Raw genomic sequence first — 21,136 nt, 5'->3', positions numbered from 1 at the left:
ATCCTAATCCTGCCACCTCCCCTCCAATAACTGCAATCATCCTAATCCTGCCCCCTCCCCTCCAATAACTGCAATCCTCCTAATCCTGCCCCCTCCCCTCCAATAACTGCAATCATCCTAAACCTGCCCCCTCCCCTCCAATAACTGCAATCATCCTAATCGTGCCACCTCCCCTCCAATAACTGCAATCATCCTAAACCTGCCCCCTCCCCCCCAATAACTGCAATCATCCTAAACCTGCCCCCTCCCCCAATAACTACAATCATCCTAAACCTGCCCCCTCCCCTCCAATAACTGCAATCATCCTAATCCTGCCCCCTCCCCCCCAATAACTACAATCATCCTAAACCTGCCCCCTCCCCCCCAATAAATACAATCATCCTAAACCTGCCCCCTCCCCTCCAATAACTGCAATCCTCCTAATCCTGCCCCCTCCCCTCCAATAACTGCAATCCTCCTAATCCTGCCCCCTCCCCTCCAATAACTGCAATCATCCTAATCCTGCCCTTTCCCCCCCAATAACTGCAATCATCCTAATCCTGCCCCCTCCCCTCCAATAACTGCAATCATCCTAATCCTGCCCTTTCCCCTCCAATAACTGCAATCATCCTAAAGCTGCCCCCTCCCCCCCAATAACTGCAATCATCCTAAACCTGCCCCCTCCCCCCCAATAACTGCAATCATCCTAAACCTGCATCCCCCCCCCAATAACTACAAAGATCCTAAACCTGCCCCCCCCCCCCAATAACTGCAATCATCCTAAACCTGCCCCCTCCCCCCCAATAACTGCAATCATCCTAATCCTGCCCCCTCTCCCCCAATAACTGCAATCCTAAACCTGCCCTTCCCCCCCCCCAATAACTGCAATCATCCTAAACCTGCCCCCTCCCCCCCAATAACTGCAATCATCCTAAACCTGCCCCCCCCCCAATAACTGCAATCATCCTAAACCTGCCCCCTCCCCTCCAATAACTACAATCATCCTAATCCTGCAACCTCCCCCCCAATAACTACAATCATCCTAAACCTGCACCCTTCATTCCAATAACTACAATCATCCTAAACCCGCACCCTCCCCCCCAATAACTGCAATCATCCTAATCCTGCCCCCTCCCCCCCAATAACTACAATCATCCTAATCCTGCCCCCTCCCCCCCAATAACTGCAATCATCCTAATCCTGCCCCCTCCCCCCCAATAACTACAATCATCCTAAATCTGCCCTCCCCCCCCCCAATAACTACAATCATCCTAAACCTGCCCCCTCCAATAACTGCAATCATCCTAAACCTGCCCCCTCCCCTCCAATAACTACAATCATCCTAATCCTGCCCCCTCCCCTCCAATAACTACAATCATCCTAAACCCGCACCCTCCCCTCCAATAACTGCAATCATCCTAAACCCGCACCCTCCCCCCCCAATAACTACAATCATCCTAAACCTGCCCTCTCCCCCCCAATAACTACAATCCTCTTAAACCTGCCCCCTTCCCTCCAATAACTGCAATCATCCTAAACCTGCCCCCTCCCCTCCAATAACTGCAATCATCCTAATCCTGCCCCCTCCCCCCCAATAACTGCAATCCTCCTAATCCTGCCCCCTCCCCTCCAATAACTACAATCATCCTAAACCTGCCCCCTCCCCTCCAATAACTGCAATCATCCTAATCCTGCCCCCTCCCCCCCAATAACTACAATCATCCTAAACCTGCCCCCTCCCCTCCAATAACTGCAATCATCCTAATCCTGCCACCTCCCCTCCAATAACTGCAATCATCCTAAACCTGCCCCCTCCCCCCCAATAACTACAATCATCCTAAACCTGCCCCCTCCCCTCCAATAACTGCAATCATCCTAATCCTGCACCCTCCACCCGAAATAACTACAATCATCTTAAACCTGCCCTCTCCCCCCAATAACTACAATCATCCTAATCCTGCAACCTCCCCCCCAATAACTACAATCATCCTAATCCTGCCCCCTCCCCCCCAATAACTACAATCATCCTAAACCTGCCCCCTCCCCTCCAATAACTGCAATCATCCTAATCCTGCCCCCTCCCCCCCAATAACTACAATCATCCTAAACCTGCCCCCTCCCCTCCAATAACTGCAATCATCCTAATCCTGCCCCCACCCCCCCAACTGCAATCAACCTAAACCTGCCCCCTCCCCCCCAATAACTACAATCATCCTAATACTGCCCCCTCCCCTCCAATAACTGCAATCATCCTAAACCTGCCCCCTCCCCCCAATAACTGCAATCATCCTAAACCTGCCCCCTCCCCTCCAATAACTGCAATCATCCTAAACCTGCCCCCTCCCCCCAATAACTGCAATCATCCTAAACCTGCACCCTCCCCTCCAATAACTGCAATCATCCTAATCCTGCCCCCTCCCCTCCAATAACTGCAAACATCCTAAACCCGCACCCTCCCCCCCAATAACTGCAATCATCCTAAACCTGCCCCCTCCCCTCCAATAACTGCAATCATCCTAAACCTGCCCCCTCCCCCCCAATAACTACAATCATCCTAAACCTGCACCCCCCAATAACTACAATCATCCTAAACCTGCCCCCTCCCCTCCAATAACTGCAATCATCCTAATCCTGCCCCCTCCCCCCCAATAACTGCAATCCTAAACCTGCCCCCTCCCCTCCAATAACTGCAATCATCCTAAACCTGCCCCCCCCCAATAACTGCAATCATCCTAAACCTGCCCCCTCCCCCCCAACAACTGCAATCATCCTAAACCTGCCCCCTCCCCCCCCAATAACTGCAATCATCCTAAACCTGCCCCCTCCCCTCCAATAACTGCAATCATCCGAATCCTGCACCCTCCCCTCCAATAACTACAATCATGATAAACCTGCCCTTTCCCCCCCATTAACTGCAATCATCCTAAACCTGCCCCCTCCCCTCCAATAACTGCAATCCTCCTAATCCTGCCCCCTCCCCTCCAATAACTGCAATCATCCTAATCCTGCCCCCTCCCCTCCAATAACTGCAATCATCCTAATCCTGCCCTTCCCCCCCCCCAATAACTGCAATCATCCTAATCCTGCCCCCTCCCCTCCAATAACTGCAATCATCCTAAACCTGCCCCCTCCCCTCCAATAACTGCAATCATCCTAATCCTGCCACCTCCCCTCCAATAACTGCAATCATCCTAATCCTGCCCCCTCCCCTCCAATAACTGCAATCCTCCTAATCCTGCCCCCTCCCCTCCAATAACTGCAATCATCCTAAACCTGCCCCCTCCCCTCCAATAACTGCAATCATCCTAATCCTGCCACCTCCCCTCCAATAACTGCAATCATCCTAAACCTGCCCCCTCCCCCCAATAACTGCAATCATCCTAAACCTGCCCCCTCCCCTCCAATAACTGCAATCATCCTAATCCTGCCCCCTCCCCCCCAATAACTACAATCATCCTAAACCTGCCCCCTCCCCCCCAATAAATACAATCATCCTAAACCTGCCCCCTCCCCTCAAATAACTGCAATCCTCCTAATCCTGCCCCCTCCCCTCCAATAACTGCAATCATCCTAATCCTGCCCCCTCCCCTCCAATAACTGCAATCATCCTAATCCTGCCCTTTCCCCCCCAATAACTGCAATCATCCTAATCCTGCCCCCTCCCCTCCAATAACTGCAATCATCCTAATCCTGCCCTTTCCCCTCCAATAACTGCAATCATCCTAAACCTGCCCCCTCCCCCCCAATAACTGCAATCATCCTAAACCTGCCCCCTCCCCTCCAATAACTGCAATCATCCTAATCCTGCCACCTCCCCTCCAATAACTGCAATCATCCTAATCCTGCCCTTTCCCCTCCAATAACTGCAATCATCCTAAACCTGCCCCCTCCCCTCCAATAACTGCAATCATCCTAAACCTGCATCCCCCCCCAATAACTACAAAGATCCTAAACCTGCCCCCTCCCCCCCAATAACTGCAATCCTCCTAAACCTGCCCCCTCCCCCCCAATAACTGCAATCATCCTAAACCTGCATCCCCCCACCAATAACTACAAAGATCCTAAACCTGCCCCCTCCCCTCCAATAACTGCAATCATCCTAATCCCGCCACCTCCCCTCCAATAACTGCAATCATCCTAAACCTGCCCCCTCCCCCCCAATAACTGCAATCATCCTAAACCTGCCCCCTCCCCCCAATAACTGCAATCATCCTAATCCTGCCCCCTCCCCCCCAATAACTGCAATCATCCTAATCCTGCCCCCTCCCCCCCAATAACTGCAATCATCCTAATCCTGCCCCCTCTCCCCCAATAACTGCAATCATCCTAAACCTGCCCCCTCCCCTCCAATAACTACAATCATCCTAAACCTGCCCTTTCCCCCCCAATAACTGCCATCATCCTAATCCTGCCCCCTCCCCTACAAAAACTGCAATCATCCTAATCCTGCCCCCTCCCCTCCAATAACTGCAATCATCCTAAACCTGCCCCCTCCCCTCCAATAACTGCAATCATCCTAAACCTGCCCCCTCCCCCCCCCAATAACTGCAATCATCCTAAACCTGCCCCCTCTCACCCAATAACTGCAATCATCCTAATCCTGCCCCCTCCCCTCCAATAACTGCAATCATCCTAAACCTGCCCCCTCCCACCCAATAACTGCAATCATCCTAATCCTGCCCCCTCCCCTCCAATAACTGCAATCATCCTAAACCTGCCCCCTCCCCTCCAATAACTGCAATCATCCTAATCCTGCCCCCTACCCTGAAATAACTGCAATCATCCTAAACCTGCCCTTTCCCCCCCAATAACTACAAAGATCCTAAACCCGCACCCCCCCCCCCCCCAATAACTACAATGACCCTGATCCCTGCACCCTCCGCCCCAATAACTACAAAGATTTTAACTGCTGCATAACTACACTGAAGGAGGGAGGGGGGGCTGGTGTACTCAGAGTTTCTCCAAGAACGGATATAACCGGCGGTATAACAGACATAACCGGCGGTATAACAGACATAACCGGCGGTATAACAGACATAACCGGCGGTATAACAGACATAACCGGCGGTATAACAGACATAACCGGCGGTATAACAGACATAACCGGCGGCATAACAGACATAACCGGCGGCATAACAGACACAACCGGCGGTATAACAGACACAACCGGCGGTATAACATACATAACCGGCGGTATAACAGATATAACCGGCGGCATAACAGACACAACCGGCGGTATAACAGACACAACCGGCGGTATAACAGACATAACCGGCGGTATAACAGATATAACCGGCGAGTAAACACATATAACCGGCGGTATAACAGACATAACCGGCGGTATAACAGATATAACCGGCGGTATAACAGACATAACCGGCGGTATAACAGATATAACCGGCGGCATAACAGACACAACCGGCGGTATAACAGACACAACCGGCGGTATAACAGACATAACCGGCGGTATAACAGATATAACCGGCGAGTAAACACATATAACCGGCGGTATAACAGACATAACCGGCGGTATAACAGATATAACCGGCGGTATAACAGATATAACCGGCGAGTAAACACATATAACCGGCGGTATAACAGACACAATCGGCGGTATAACAGACATAACCGGCGGTATAACAGACATAACCGGCGGTATAACAGATATAACCGGCGAGTAAACACATATAACCGGCGGTATAACAGACACAACCGGCGGTATAACAGACACAACCGGCGGTATAACAGACATAACCGGCGGTATAACAGATATAACCGGCGAGTAAACACATATAACCGGCGGTATAACAGACATAACCGGCGGTATAACAGATATAACCGGCGGTATAACAGACATAACCGGCGGTATAACAGATATAACCGGCGAGTAAACACATATAACCGGCGGTATAACAGACATAACCGGTGGTATAACAGATATAACCGGCGGTATAACAGATATAACCGGCGGTATAACAGATATAACCGGTACACATTATTTGCTGCTCGGGCCTCACGCTATCTAGGGCCTTTTTTTCTTCTGATGCCGCATTTCTTTAGGGAAACAAAAGGACAGATGGGTAAAAACCCAACCTTATTTATCCCAGGTTTCCTCTGAGGGAGACACTGGTGGGGCTGTCACCGCGTATATATGTATACATGGGGGCAAACTAAAGTGCTCCACACAAAAAAAGCTCAAAGCCCTGAGCAGGTCACAGAGGGAACGATCATAAGATTGAAGTCAACAGAATCAGGTATCAGGTCCTTCCCTCTGCTGCACGTCACCCGGGTCTTGGCACAGCCGGGCACAGCTTGTGGCACAGAACCCACGCGGCTGCAAGGAAAGACAAAGCTGCGGAGGAGGGGAAAGTGTCTGGACCCAATTCAAGCTCCTCACAAAGCAAACAGCGTCTATTGCACAACATGCATATTAATAGCAGCGACGCAGCCGCCCACGCCAGTCCACGCCAGCGCGCAGCAAGGAGCGCACGTCTCCGGGGGACTTACACAGTGCACCAGCCAACCGACAGAAAAGTACCCCCACCCCCGCCCTTCACCCCACAGGGGGCACCCCAACAGAAACTGCAGACAACATTGTGTAGTATAAAGATGGGGAGCAGAAGGCAAACACAGGCCTGCAGTACAGAGTATTTCAGGAGAGAAGTGTGTAATGAAGAAGGTAACGTGTCTGTACGTAACTGGCCACAACAGGGTTGATTTCTGGAGTCAGGTCAATAAACTCTAGTGGCCGGGAAGGTTTATTATAGTTCTGGATCATGGGGCATGGTGTTATTTGTATCACCTCGGCCCGGATTGTACAATCATCGGACTAAGGAATGACAGCGAGGTGAAGAAGAGGAGGGCAATTGACTATTTCATGATCCTTCTCCCATCACCTCGCTGTCCTGTCACACCCGTCATGTACCTGATGACTGGCGGCAACTCTGGAAACCCGACCCAAGGAGTACGAGAATAATGACGTGGACAATAAGACACATTGTGGGAGTCCGGTCCACGTCTTCTCTTCTTTCCTGCCCCCCAGGGAAGCAGAAGAGACGACAGATTGGAAGTGTCAGCTCTTCTGTTACTTCTCCCTCCCTTTTTTAGTTTGCTTTTTACATTTAAGCTTAGAATGTATGAAGTTTGGCCCTTGTCTGCTCTCTACAACCCCATAGCGTTTCTTAAAGTGCTGGAAATGTGTGTCCGTGACAGTGTGTGCGGATCTTGTGGGAGATCTAAGAGTTACAGAGTGGATGAAGCAAGGTCCCCAGCAACACAGAGTATTTCAGTAGAGTAATGTGCGGATGTTGTGGGAGTTCACAGAGTTCTAGTGGATTGGCAGCAGCACAGAGTATTTCAGGAGGGTAGTGTGCTGATCTGTTCAGTCATGCAATAATAGTGAGACCAGTAAGAAAGAGAATAGAGACAAGTGGGAGGTCACAGACGTAATAGAAAGAGCCGGGTCGACATCAGCACAGAGTATTTCAGGCAATTAATGTAGTGATTTTGTGGTGGGCAAGTACACGTCCAGGTGCAAACAGAAACCAATGAAGCGGCCAGGTTATAATCCCAAACCTACATTTCATAGAGAACATTGCACCTCATCTTCCCCTGAGAGGAGCTCATCGTCCAATAACATTTTGTAGCGTCCCCAGATCCGACGACAATCCCCTTAGTAATGACCTGACGTGACTGGTGGGTAGTAGCAATGACGTGACTGGTGGGTAGTGGTAATAAGGGCCTGTTCACATCACCTTTCAGTCGACTACGCTATGGATTCCGTCGGAAAACCAGAAACCAGCCGGAATGGTGACGAACGGAAAGCATTAGCGATGTTTCCGTCACCATTGATATCAATGGTGACTGAAACGGAAGCTGTGCGGTCAGTTCCACTTTCCGTTGCGGGGTTCACCCAACGGAACCCTCCGACGGAACCCCGGAACGGAAATGAAAGGTGATGTGAACAGGCCCTTATAGACATGACTGCTGGGTAGTAATAATGACATGACTGGCGGGTAGTAATAACGGACATGACTGGTGGGTAGTAATGACATGACTGGTGGGTAGTAATGACATGACTGGTGGGTAGTAATGACATGACTGGTGGGTAGTAGTAATGACATGAGTGGTGGATAGTAATAACAGACATGACTGGTGGGTAGTAATAACAGACATGACTGCTGGGTAGTAATAACGGACATGACTGGTGGGTAGTAATGACATGACTGGCGGGTAGTAGTAATGACATGAGTGGTGGATAGTAATAACAGACATGACTGGTGGGTAGTAATAACAGACATGACTGCTGGGTAGTAATAACGGACATGACTGGTGGGTAGTAATGACATGACTGGTGGGTAGTAATGACATGACTGGTGGGTAGTAGTAATGACCTGACTGGTGGGTAGTAATGACATGACTGGTGGGTAGTAGTAATGACCTGACTGGTGGGTAGTAATGACATGACTGGTGGGTAGTAGTAATGACCTGACTGGTGGGTAGTAATGACCTGACTGGTGGGTAGTAATGACATGACTGGTGGGTAGTAATGACATGACTGGTGGGTAGTAATGACATGACTGGTGGGTAGTAGTAATGACCTGACTGGTGGGTAGTAATGACATGACTGGTGGGTAGTAATGACATGACTGGTGGGTAGTAATGACATGACTGGCGGGTAGTAGTAATGACATGACTGGTGGATAGTAATAACAGACATGACTGGTGGGTAGTAATAACAGACATGACTGCTGGGTAGTAATAACGGACATGACTGGTGGGTAGTAATGACATGACTGGTGGGTAGTAATGACATGACTGGTGGGTAGTAATGACATGACTGGTGGGTAGTAGTAATGACCTGACTGGTGGGTAGTAATGACATGACTGGTGGGTAGTAATGACATGACTGGTGGGTAGTAGTAATGACCTGACTGGTGGGTAGTAGTAATGACCTGACTGGTGGGTAGTAATGACATGACTGGTGGGTAGTAATGACATGACTGGTGGGTAGTAATGACATGACTGGTGGGTAGTAATGACATGACTGGTGGGTAGTAGTAATGACCTGACTGGTGGGTAGTAATGACATGACTGGTGGGTAGTAATGACATGACTGGTGGGTAGTAATGACATGACTGGTGGGTAGTAATAACGGACATGACTGGTGGGTAGTAGTAATGACATGACTGGTGGGTAGTAGTAATGACATGACTGGTGGGTAGTAATAACGGACATGACTGGTGGGTAGTAGTAATGACATGACTGGTGGGTAGTAGTAATGACATGACTGGTGGGTAGTAGTAATGACATGACTGGTGGGTAGTAGTAATGACATGACTGGTGGGTAGTAGTAATGACATGACTGGTGGGTAGTAGTAATGACATGACTGGTGGGTAGTAATAACATGACTGCTGGGTAGTAATAACGGACATGACTGCTGGGTAGTAGTAACATGACTGCTGGGTAGTAATAACATGACTGCTGGGTAGTAATAATGGACATGACTGCTGGGTAGTAATAACGGACATGACTGCTGGGTAGTAGTAATGACCTGACTGGTGGGTCGGCCGCTCGGCCTGATTTGCTCACCTTGAACCTCTTGTCCTGTAGAACCTTTTTAATGGCCACCAGCTCCCCCGAGTCGCACAGTTTGGCCTGATAAACCACTCCGAAGGAGCCATTGCCGATGACCTTGGTGTCCGTGTAGCTGACCTCCTGCTGCCGGTCCGGACCCTGACCTGGCGTGGCCACCACAGTGGTAACTTTGCTGCCATCTTTGTCTCCTGGTAAAACAAAAAAAGAAAAAAAAAGGATGAGAAATGTGCCGGAAACGAAGAATATCAGCAATACAGACCGCACCAGTCCAACCCTGACTGAGGGGGCAGAACCCGCCACAGCTGTAACTATTCTATTATAGGGCGACGGGGCGACCGTCTGACCCGCCACAGCTGTAACTATTCTATTATAGGGCGACCGTCTGACCCGCCACAGCTGTAACTATTCTATAATAGGGTGACGGGGCGACCGTCTGACCCGCCACAGCTGTAACTATTCTATTATAGGGCGACCGTCTGACCCGCCACAGCTGTAACTATTCTATAATAGGGTGACGGGGCGACCGTCTGACCCGCCACAGCTGTAACTATTCTATAATAGGGCGACCGTCTGACCCGCCACAGCTGTAACTATTCTATAATAGGGCGACGGGGCGACCGTCTGACCCGCCACAGCTGTAACTATTCTATAATAGGGCGACCGTCTGACCCGCCACAGCTGTAACTATTCTATAATAGGGCGACCGTCTGACCCGCCACAGCTGTAACTATTCTATAATAGGGCGACCGTCTGACCCGCCACAGCTGTAACTATTCTATAATAGGGTGACGGGTCTGTCCGAAACACCTGCAATCATCACCGGACCACAGAAATCTACACAAGGTTCACATCAGTTTGTTGTTCTTTTTAATACGGGAGCCTATGGGTGACCAATGCCGCTGTCCGCCCCTCCGCCCCACATCACAGGCAGCCGCTAAACACAGAAGTCATGAATAGGGTCAGAAGGCTTCCTGCTGAACTTAACATATCCCATAATAGCCTATAGGTGACCGGCGCTGCTGTCAGGCGTCCGTCACGCAAATGACTGGAGCTTTTCCCGGCATATTCGCTAAACGTGATGTGAATGAGGCCTTGAGCTTGAAATACAGAACATTGTATACTCCAGTAACAATTCTGCTATTACATGATTTATTTTTTTTACTCCACTCACATCCAGAGCTGTATTCAAAAGGCTACAGGCTGCCACATGGAACACAGCACTTTGCTGTACAAAAAAAACCTACGCCACCGGGGGAAGAAGTTCAATTCTGCATTTGTCACATCACCCCCAAAGAGGAGCAATGCCCTCCACCTGACAGGCGGGTTCCATTTCATGGGCTGCTATACAGGGGAGTTGACCCCTCTGACATACAGCATTGCATTCTGGGATATACATTATATTATTTCAACATCTAACTACTTCTCTGCCGGATGTAAACTCTACATCTCCAAAAATGCAGCACATCCGGAAGTCTTCACAAGGTCCTACAGCCTGGGAGCGAAGGGAAAGCCAGCAGAATTACACCTGCAGCTCTGGGTGTGACTGGAGCATAAGCCTTTGTACCAGCAGAGTCTGAAATGCAGTTCTTGATGTGACTGGAACATAAGACAATGTAGCAGCAGAATGTGAAATGCAGCTTTGGATGTGACAGGAGTATAACGTAATGCAGGATCAGTACAAGAGAATAAAAATAAAACATTTACAAAGTGAAACAATAAATCTTTATAAAGAAATCCTGCAGAACGTCCCAACCCTCACAACAGCCTGAAGACCCCCGTTACGTGCACAGCGGATCCGGACGCAGAAGTAACGGACAGGGTGGGATCATTCCAGTGGCAGAGCGGCGGGCGCGGCGGTCCGACCCCCTGATCACTGGACAGAGTGCGGGCGATCGTCGGCTCCCATCACCTCTGCATGCTGCTCGGGCTGCAGTAAATCTGGTTCTGGGAAAGCTGAGTAACAACCAATATGGCTGTATGGTTTACTTTTCAGGGGTCTGGGAAAGCTGGGTGAGCACCCCTGTAACGGCGGCCTTATTGGTTGTCCTCCAGCCCAGTTGATGCAGGATAGTGCGTGCCAGGGCAGCGCTGGCTCCTGATGTCATAATCCTCCCGGGCACGACTAATGACTACCCGTCTAATTAGCTGCATATCTGCTGCTCGCCTGCCCGTCACAGCGGGAAAATACCACGGCACCGCGCCGACCGCGAATGACATTCACTGCTTTATGTAACAGGAGACGGTGGATAGGAAAGGGTTAATAATGGGGGGGCACAAAGATCAGCAAACAGCACTCTATAATGCGGGAACAAAACCGGAGGCTGCAGCGCGTGGCGGGCGGTGGAAGAAGTCGCAGGACGGCACTGACTGAGCGGACGGTGCAGCGGCGATGAAGGTCAGTCACACCGGCGGCCATCATCACACCTCTAGGGTCAGTTATTTTTGCAGGCAGAAAATAAGGTGTTTTTTTGAGGTGGCTTCAGACGGCTCACAGGCAAAGGAAAAACCCACGAGCGGCTTTCTCCCAAAACCGCATCAAAAAATCAGCGCCAAACATCTCAGTGTGAACAGGGCCTAAGGGCCTGTTCACATCAGCGTTAACGTTCCGTCGGGTGAACCCCGCAACGGAAAGTGAAACCACAGCTTCCGTTTCCGTCACCATTGATATCAGTGGTGACGGAATCATTGCTAATGGTTTCCGTTCGTCACCATTCCGGCAGGTTTCCGGTTTAACGACGGAATCAATAGCGCAGTCGACGGTGAACAGAAATCCAGCGCTGATGTGAACGAAGCCTTACAGAGCAGGGAGCAGCAAAATATTTCCTGCCACATACCAGCCAATCAAATGCCAGATCACCAGACGCCGCGGCCAATGACGACGTAAGTAATGACGCATCCAGAACACGGCTCATGATGATCCTCCTGAGAACACAGGACCGGAGATGTCCGTAGAGACCACCAGATGACCGGCAGCGCTAACCTACAGATCTCGGCTTGTTGTCAGTGAACAAGAACATTCTTTTTTACATCCAGAGACTGAAATCCGGTACAGACCTAATACTTCTCACAGCTGAAGATTTGTTACAATTGTATCCAGTCTAGACAATCCTCTGAACTCCAGACTGATATGCAATACCTGCACTGATACATTGTAACAAACTATTCGGACAGGAGATGTGTGCTGCGGATGTGTCTAGATCACACAGAATTGTATCAAATCCTAAACCGTTTCAGCTTCAGTTTGTAAACAAGACATGTTCAAATTTACTGACTGCAAGCAGAGATCTTATTCGTATTAGATAATAATGAACAAGGTTTTTTCATCAAAATAACCCCTGTCCAAATTACATATTAGGGGACCTCTGCTGAGCCGGCCAGAGATCGACACATCTCTGACCCCAGGAGCTTGCAATCTAATCTCCCTTTCATAGGCCTATTCATCCATTAGTATGGGAATGCAGGAGGAAACCTGGGAAGAGCATAAACTTCATGCAGATGAGGCCACAGGACCCCAGAGCTGGTGGAGGACACAGCGGGTGTAAGAAGATTTCCATGCAGTACATTCCCCTCCCCCGGTCCACATCATTCCGGATCCTCAGCAGCTGCACAGTCCACGAATCCCGAGAAAGCATCAACGCGAGGCGGCCGGGCGGCCATGCAGAGATCTCACCTACGCTGACGGTCCCTGTATACAGAGATCTCACCTACGCTGACGGTCCCTGTATACAGAGATCTCACCTACGCTGACGGTCCCTGTATACAGAGATCTCACCTACGCTGACGGTCCCTGTATACAGAGATCTCACCTACGCTGACGGTCCCTGTATACAGAGCTCTCACCTACGCTGACGGTCCCTGTATACAGAGATCTCACCTACGCTGACGGTCCCTGTATACAGAGATCTCACCTACGCGGACGGTCCCTGTATACAGAGATCTCACCTACGCTGACGGTCCCTGTATACAGAGATCTCACCTACGCTGACGGTCCCTGTATACAGAGATCTCACCTACGCTGACGGTCCCTGTATACAGAGATCTCACCTACGCTGACGGTCCCTGTATACAGAGATCTCACCTACGCTGACGGTCCCTGTATACAGAGATCTCACCTACGCTGACGGTCCCTGTATACAGAGATCTCACCTACGCTGACGGTCCCTGTATACAGAGATCTCACCTACGCTGACGGTCCCTGTATACAGAGATCTCACCTACGCTGACGGTCCCTGTATACAGAGATCTCACCTACGCTGACGGTCCCTGTATACAGAGATCTCACCTACGCTGACGGTCCCTGTATACAGAGATCTCACCTACGCTGACGGTCCCTGTATACAGATAATAAACCCGGCTACAGGTTAATAAAACAAAGTGTCTGTAGGCCGACATCAAACCCACTGCAGCCCTGTAAACCCAAACATGGGACGGCGCTTCATCTGCGCGGACGTGAAGCTCAGGAGAACGTACCAGTTATATCATAGAAGGGCCAACCTAGGGCCCCAACAATATGTACAACTCAGGGGCTGTGGTCCCTTCCTGTAGAAAAAGGGTCACTCCCAAACCAGCAGCACAGAGCTCCCTCACCGGAGCAGTACCAGAGCCACAGGTCCAGAGCTCCCTCACCGGAGCAGTACAATGACCACAGTTCCAGAGCACCCTCACCGGAGCAGTACCAGAGCCACAGGTCCAGAGCACCCTCACCGGAGCAGTACAATGACCACAGTTCCAGAGCACCCTCACCGGAGCAGTACCAGAGCCACAGGTCCAGAGCTCCCTCACAGGAGCAGTACAATGACCACAGTTCCAGAGCACCCTCACCACAGAAGTACAATGACCACAGTTCCAGAGCTCCCTCACCACAGCATTACCATGACCACAGGTCCAGAGCTCCCTCACCACAGCAGTACCATGACCACAGGTTCAGAGCTCCCTCACCACAGAAGTACCATGACCACAGGTCCAGAGCTCCCTCACCGGAGCAGTACCATGACCACAGGTCCAGAGCTCCCTCACCGGAGCAGTACCATGACCACAGGTCCAGAGCTCCCGCATCGGAGCAGTACCAGAGCCACAGATCCAGAGCTCCAGCACCGAAGCAGTACCAGAGCCGCAGGTCCACAGTATCTATTGCAGCCTATGAAGCACAGGGCATCATCTGTGTCATCTCGCACTGTTCTCTGGTGTCACCTTTCAGGCAGAATGTAGGAGAATCGGTCACACAGGTCACATCTATGAGAAAACTCACAGCACCCCCAATGGGCAAATCCATTTCACTCAAGCATGCGACGATCATTAAATGTCCCCCCGACATTACAGAGATATGGGGTGGACTGATCGCTCATCCCTAGGTGATGTATGGTCCGCCGTACTACACAGTCCTGCCTGATGATGCAAAGACATGGCTGGAATACATGGATCAAGAAAAAAAAGAGCGGATTTAGTAGAAGTGGCCAAATGTTGAGCGAGCGAGCCCCCCCATAACACATTGCACCGAATACATTATTAATACCTCCCCAAGCAAACTATACACGACACAATGCCACGAAGTGCAGCCATAGACGAGCAGACGACGGGTGGGACATCTTCATGTGATCAGACCCCACAAGTGACATCACCACGGCCGCCGGATCCCAAGCTCATCCCTTAAAGAGGTTCTCCGGGATTTTGCGGTCACGCAGGGAGGAGCACTGATAACTGGGTGTTACCAGTTGGGGGCACCGCTTTGACAACTGGGTGTACCCATTCAACTTATTCATACATTTCTAGGAGGAATAACAGAGGAACGGCACAACACAAAGTTGCAAGTAAAGAAGCTCCAGAATCGTTTTTTCACGGGGAGTGCAGCAGACCGGTCAGGAGGGGGGGGGGGCTGCGCTTATGTCTGACAGTCCCGTCGCCAGGAACACAAGTGCAGTCCATTCAGTGTGGTTGCCAGGCAGCATAATCACCACTGACCAGCGGGCTGACAAGGGGCGGCCGGCGTCTCGACTGTTGCTGTATAACGTGACTCCCACCTCGGCTGATCTTGTCTCAACATGTACAGACTCATCAGCCAGGAGACTACCACCACCATCATCTTCCCAAAGAAAGCCTATGGACAATTTAAAAAAAAGAGACACCACAACTATTGTCTGAATTTTGCCCGGAAGTAAAATGCAATCTATTGCTCTCAGTTATCAGCCATGTCAGGCTGGTGAGAGGATGACTGTAGTGACAAGCAGTGCAGGAACCTCCCCTCCCCCATGATCACAGGTCTGCAGTGCCGAGAACCTCCAGAGACTGTAAGGGTTACTGGCCCTTTAATTTCGGGGACAGGACGTGTATATATATATATTGCATTGTGCTGTGGTATACAGAGGTCGTGGCCTGCGCCCTGCTGACACGCCATCCTTGTACCCGGAGCTATAGCCACACATTTATGGGTCATTTTTATCTGCATTAATGAAATCATTACCAGTGGGTTGAAGGTAACATGGGGGGTGGTGGGTATTAATAAGACCACGAGTGGGAAGAACAGTCTGATCCAGAGACAGGAGGAAGCGGAAAACAGAAGACGTGACGCAGCGGGACAGAAATCCCAGCAGTGACGAGACAGACGAGGCCCTGCCAGAAGACGACCCATTAAAGACGTCACTACAGGCTACTCCACCTGCACCCAGAACACACAGCCGCAGCAAGAGCGTCTCATCCCCATTGTGCCCAGTCTGCTCACACAGCGGACGGCTTCGTTACTATGTATCACTGGAAACTAAACACAGCCACAACACACCCGTAGAGCTACCTACATTGATACGTTGTAACGAGGCCTTCAGCTGTGAGTAGGTATAGGTCAGCTACTTCAGACTTTGAATGTGGACAATTAGGCCTTGTTCACACAGTGCAGATTTTACCTGCATTTCTAAATCCAAAAGCAGAATTGGATCCAGGAGAGCCGACCTAGAACTGCTTGCTTTATATACGGCTTGTGTTCAGGGTCCGTTACTGGTTTTGGCTGTAGTGTAATTGGATGAGCGACATGAAGCGCAGAAACCCCCCCCCCCCCCCCCATGATTCCTGCTGCGGAGACGTTCACATCAATATAACTGCTAATTATGTTATAAAGCTGCTGTACTATTATAAGCTCTGAATTTTTGTGTTACTGGCCCTTTAAAATAACGACCACACCTCCAGTTCTTTGATCAGTACTCCGCCTATAGGGTTTAACACTCAGCTGACTCCAGGCTATACTGTCTCCTACTTCTTTGCCTGTGTCAGTCTTCACTGTCGTCGTAGTATTCTATTCATGAACCAGAAAGCCCAGGTGAACAGAACGACGGCTCCCGCCCAATACAGGGAACTACTATGGGGCAAGTGGGGTCGGTAAATGCATAATATAAAGAGAACCCGGTGATGATCATCAGTAACAACACTGCATCTGCACTAAATCCATCTATACCCTGCATGCTCTGATATAGAACTATACACAAGCCAGGGGGGCACCAGGAGAGAGGTGGTGGTCTCTTCATCCCTATGGATGTCACACGTTCCCCTGACACCCCCTCCTCGCCCCCTAGATCTGAATGAATGTGCCCGAGATGCCGTCACCAGCTCTGCCCTGTACACAACGCACAGAATTCCAGGAAACTCTGCCGGTAACAGAAACCATCTGACGGAGCTTCATCCATCTGTGCCGCAGCCGTCAGTACAACCCCCACCAGCAACCAAGCAGAGACCGGTCCACAGAAGAACACAACCCAATCATACAATCAGATTGTATCAGGTCCTGAAGCTGCGTTATAGGGGACACTTCATCTCGCAGCCAGGACCACCCGGTGTCACCCCCGCACCACATCACAGCGGCCTGATCGCCCCCAGGTGACAACATGTGCGGGAAGCCCCCCGGAGCAGGTGAAGACCCTCCATGAGACTTCACAGTGCCGGGGTCTTCTGATGCCGGGCGAGACACAGCCCCCCGAGACTAACTACGGACCTCACAAGCTGCGCCCAGCTATACATCTAAGGCCTTATTCACACGAGCGGGTCCGTTTTGCGTGGGTAAAAAGCGCAGCATTTTTCCTGCGTTGCAGTTCCGCGTGACATCAGTGTACGGCGCGCGTCTTTTTTACGTGCGTGTCATCCGTATCTCGCGTGTTTTTTACGTGCGTGTCATCCGTATCTCGCGTGTTTTTTACGTGCGTGTCATCCGTATCTCGCGTGTTTTTTACGTGCGTGTCATCCGTATCTCGCGTGTTTTTTACGTGCGTGTCATCCGCATCTCGCGTGTTTTTTACGTGCGTGTCATCCGCATCTCGCGTGTTTTTTACGTGCGTGTCATCCGCATCTCGCGTGTTTTTTACGTGCGTGTCATCCGCATCTCGCGTGTTTTTTACGTGCGTGTCATCCGTATCTCGCGTGTTTTTTCCGTGCGTGTCATCCGTATCTCGCGTGTTTTTTACGTGCGTGTCATCCGTATCTCGCGTCTTTTTTACGTCAGCTTGTATTTCTTTTACTCATCAATTCTTTACCAACTGTTGCGTGAATCACGGATGACGTCCGTTCGCTGTCCGTGATTTTCACGCACCCATTGACGTCAAGAAACGCACAAGAATAAGCCATGCGGTGAGTTTCAGAGCGGACGCACGCTGCGTGGAAAACACAAGGTCTGAACGGCCGCATTGACTTGCAGAGGTCGGTGTGACGTCCGTTGCTTTAATGTGCGTAACAGGGACGTGAAATACACTGGTGTGAATAAGGCCTAAGGCTGGGACTACAGGAGGGAACGTGGTCCCCGCTGCCGGCAGGATTGTACGGTGAGAATAAGAGTGTATTCAGACCTCGCGGCTCAGGTGTTAAAACTGCATAAAAAAAATACATCCGAAAAAGCGCATGCGTTCTTACGGTGAATGAGGGGGAGAAAAAGTATAAAGCCGATTCGGACATCGGTCAAAATTTTTTTTGGGGGCAAATTCCAGGCAATTGTTCTGCGATTCAGCAATACGTAGGAAATTCGCAGGTAAAAACCGCACCCAAGTGCGTTTTTCGACGCGTTTATCAGTTGTGGTTTTTACGTTTTTCATGCTGCGGATTTTGGTGCGATTTTTCACAGCGCTGGGCAAATACAACTCGCAGGCGGAAATGCAAGATAAATAGACATCTAAAAAACGCACCGAGGTCAATTTCGGAGCTGACAATTCCGGCAGCGTCTTCCCGGGATCTCACGGACTGCGCTGGTACAGCATCACGCTGCAGATTTGCCGCACGCAATACGCATCGTGTGCACTGAGCCTAAGGCTACAGTCACCCGAACCTAGCCCGTCTCAGATGTGACAAACTGCAGTCGTGCGGGCTGCGATGTCACGGATTCCCCACAGTCTACGGAGAGATGCACGACAATAATATAGGACGTCCTATTGGTCCACGGACCGTTCACGCGCTCTATTGAAACGGTCATGTGAACAGCCTTATTGAAATGAATGAGCCCTAAGGCCGAGTTCACACGTCGCAGATTTTGTTGCGGAATTGAGGCAGATTTCACTCTTTGCATTGCAAGGCTGCAGATGTCTCAGGAATCAGTCCACACAGGGGCCACATCACACGGCGGACACGACACGTGGCGGATCAACCACAACACAGATAAGAATACCGGTTTCCCACAAGAGGAAGATTTTCTCCAGGGCCACGGACACATTTGCTGTTTGCCGTGTACACCGACATCTCCTGACATACCCACTAAACACGTCCATAGGGTCACAGGAGTCCGGCGGAGGCTGAGGAGCGTCCTCATGGCCTCTGCCCGGCTGCCATAGATCAGTATACCACAGAAAAGGCACGGCATAGCAGAGTGGACTCAGCGGCTCCATACAACGGTACACATTTTGTTATTGGGCTTTCCAGTAGCTTTTCGGGACGTATGCGTCAAACGGATCCCACATGGGTGACGGATCATACGAGGAGATAGTGGCTGGCACCGCTGAATTACAAATGGCACACGCCTGAAATACAGGGGGACACACCGTGGTAATAACGCCCACCCCGACCTCTAATATTACCCAGAATACACTACATAACAGAAGAACAGACAATAACGGATAATATATGAGGAGAAACCAACCAAAAACCTGTGATAAAAGTACCGAACCACCAGGTAAAGAGAGAGGGTCCGCAGAGTCCCCCCACCTCTCCCCTCAGGGGTCTCCACTACAGCCGACGTTTAATGTAAACGTCAGGAGCTTTCCCGGACTGTGCGCTAAACATAGGCCGAAAACATGATGTGAACGGGGCCTAATTTCTACAGGTCAGTAATAAAGAGGGAGTGTCAGATCAGAAGACCCCTATAAATGACACGATCACATAGGATTAGAGCACAGTGGGTGGCGGAGTCTTCACTTATTGCAGATGGGCCTGGAGGAGACGTGACATAACGGCATAAGATCACGCACGGACCGCACCGTTACAGGACGGCACAGTCACCCCATTATGACATGGAATAAGAAGCGGTAGCAGCAGGTCCGCAATACGGATTGTATCCACATTATTGTGCTGGATGGAAACAGTCAGCAAGCTTGTACTGATTGGTCGGCACAGGCGGATATAGGCAGTATCTATTTTGTTGATGGACTACAAAGCAGGAGTAATAATTGAAGCCATAGGAATAATTAGCGCCGTCCAGTAGAAAGTCCCGACTTTCCCACCGTTGCGGCCGCACATGATCCGTCTGCCCCTGTCCGGCTCTAGCCCAGCGGAAGTAACGCACGGAGGTGAGAACGTCTGCGGCCGGGCGGCCACTCCCCATCTACTGACAGTCTGGTCGCTAGGGACGGATACATATGAAGTGGTCCCCGGCAACCAGCGTCTCCACTTACTCAAGGCCCGGTGGGACTCACATTTCCTTCTCTCTTCAGCGGATCACAAAATGAAAGATGATCGTTATGTCAGTTCTGACCAATGGAAATCGCCTCGTAGCGCTGGGGAATCGGCGTGGGGCAATGTCGCTTTACCAACCACGGATTTTCCCTAACACCGTTTCCCCGGCTTCGGCCGTCACAGTCGCACGGAGGAGTCTCATGAATATTTACACGTCTTGGGGCTTCTCAGCCTCGTCCGTTACGCTTTATTTTCGGCCTTTAAGGACTCTTCAGTTATAAGGGAGTGGCCCGGGGTTACAAAAACATGGGGGATTTCTTCCAAAAACAGCGCCACTCCTGTACACGGCGGTCAGTCAATAGTGTGGTTTACCAGTGTTTTTCGTTCCGGTTTTTCCCAAAATCAAGTAAAATCGCAGCGGTTTCATAAAAGAATGCCGCCGTTTTGCCACGATTAAGGGAAAAAAAAGTGCAACATAAAACGATTCTCCTGCAATGTGATGAGATGGACTCAACATAAATGAAGGACTTAAGAGCGCTGTCTTGTAACGAGCCCTGCGCCCCCGAATCATTGCCCAGCGCTACCAAACCCCATCACAAGCAGCGGAGCCATCGCTTACAATCGTCCTCTACAGCGTCCGCATTTGTTAACCTCAGGTGAAGGCGTCAGACAAGTTCCCTCCTGTCAGGGACTTAGGGACAGATCCGCGGTGCT

At 50.6% G+C, this 21,136-nt stretch overlaps 1 protein-coding gene across 4 annotated transcripts in view; it reads right to left on the bottom strand.

Moving 5' to 3' along the window:
* The window catches only part of GSK3B (glycogen synthase kinase 3 beta), a 94,887-nt gene that overhangs the window by 59,957 nt on the left and 13,794 nt on the right, over positions 1-21,136 (bottom strand). For all 4 annotated transcript variants that reach the window (XM_075854725.1, XM_075854726.1, XM_075854723.1 and 1 more), the window contains exon 2: positions 9,572-9,765. In XM_075854725.1, the coding sequence (XP_075710840.1) occupies positions 9,572-9,765 (194 nt within the window). The remainder of the gene's footprint in view (positions 1-9,571; positions 9,766-21,136) is intronic.

Source organism: Rhinoderma darwinii, chromosome 2 (assembly GCF_050947455.1).
Source record: "Rhinoderma darwinii isolate aRhiDar2 chromosome 2, aRhiDar2.hap1, whole genome shotgun sequence".
NCBI classification, from domain to species: domain Eukaryota; kingdom Metazoa; phylum Chordata; class Amphibia; order Anura; family Rhinodermatidae; genus Rhinoderma; species Rhinoderma darwinii.
The sequence above is the reverse complement of the archived record's forward strand: the minus strand, read 5'-3'. Positions and strand labels throughout refer to the sequence as shown.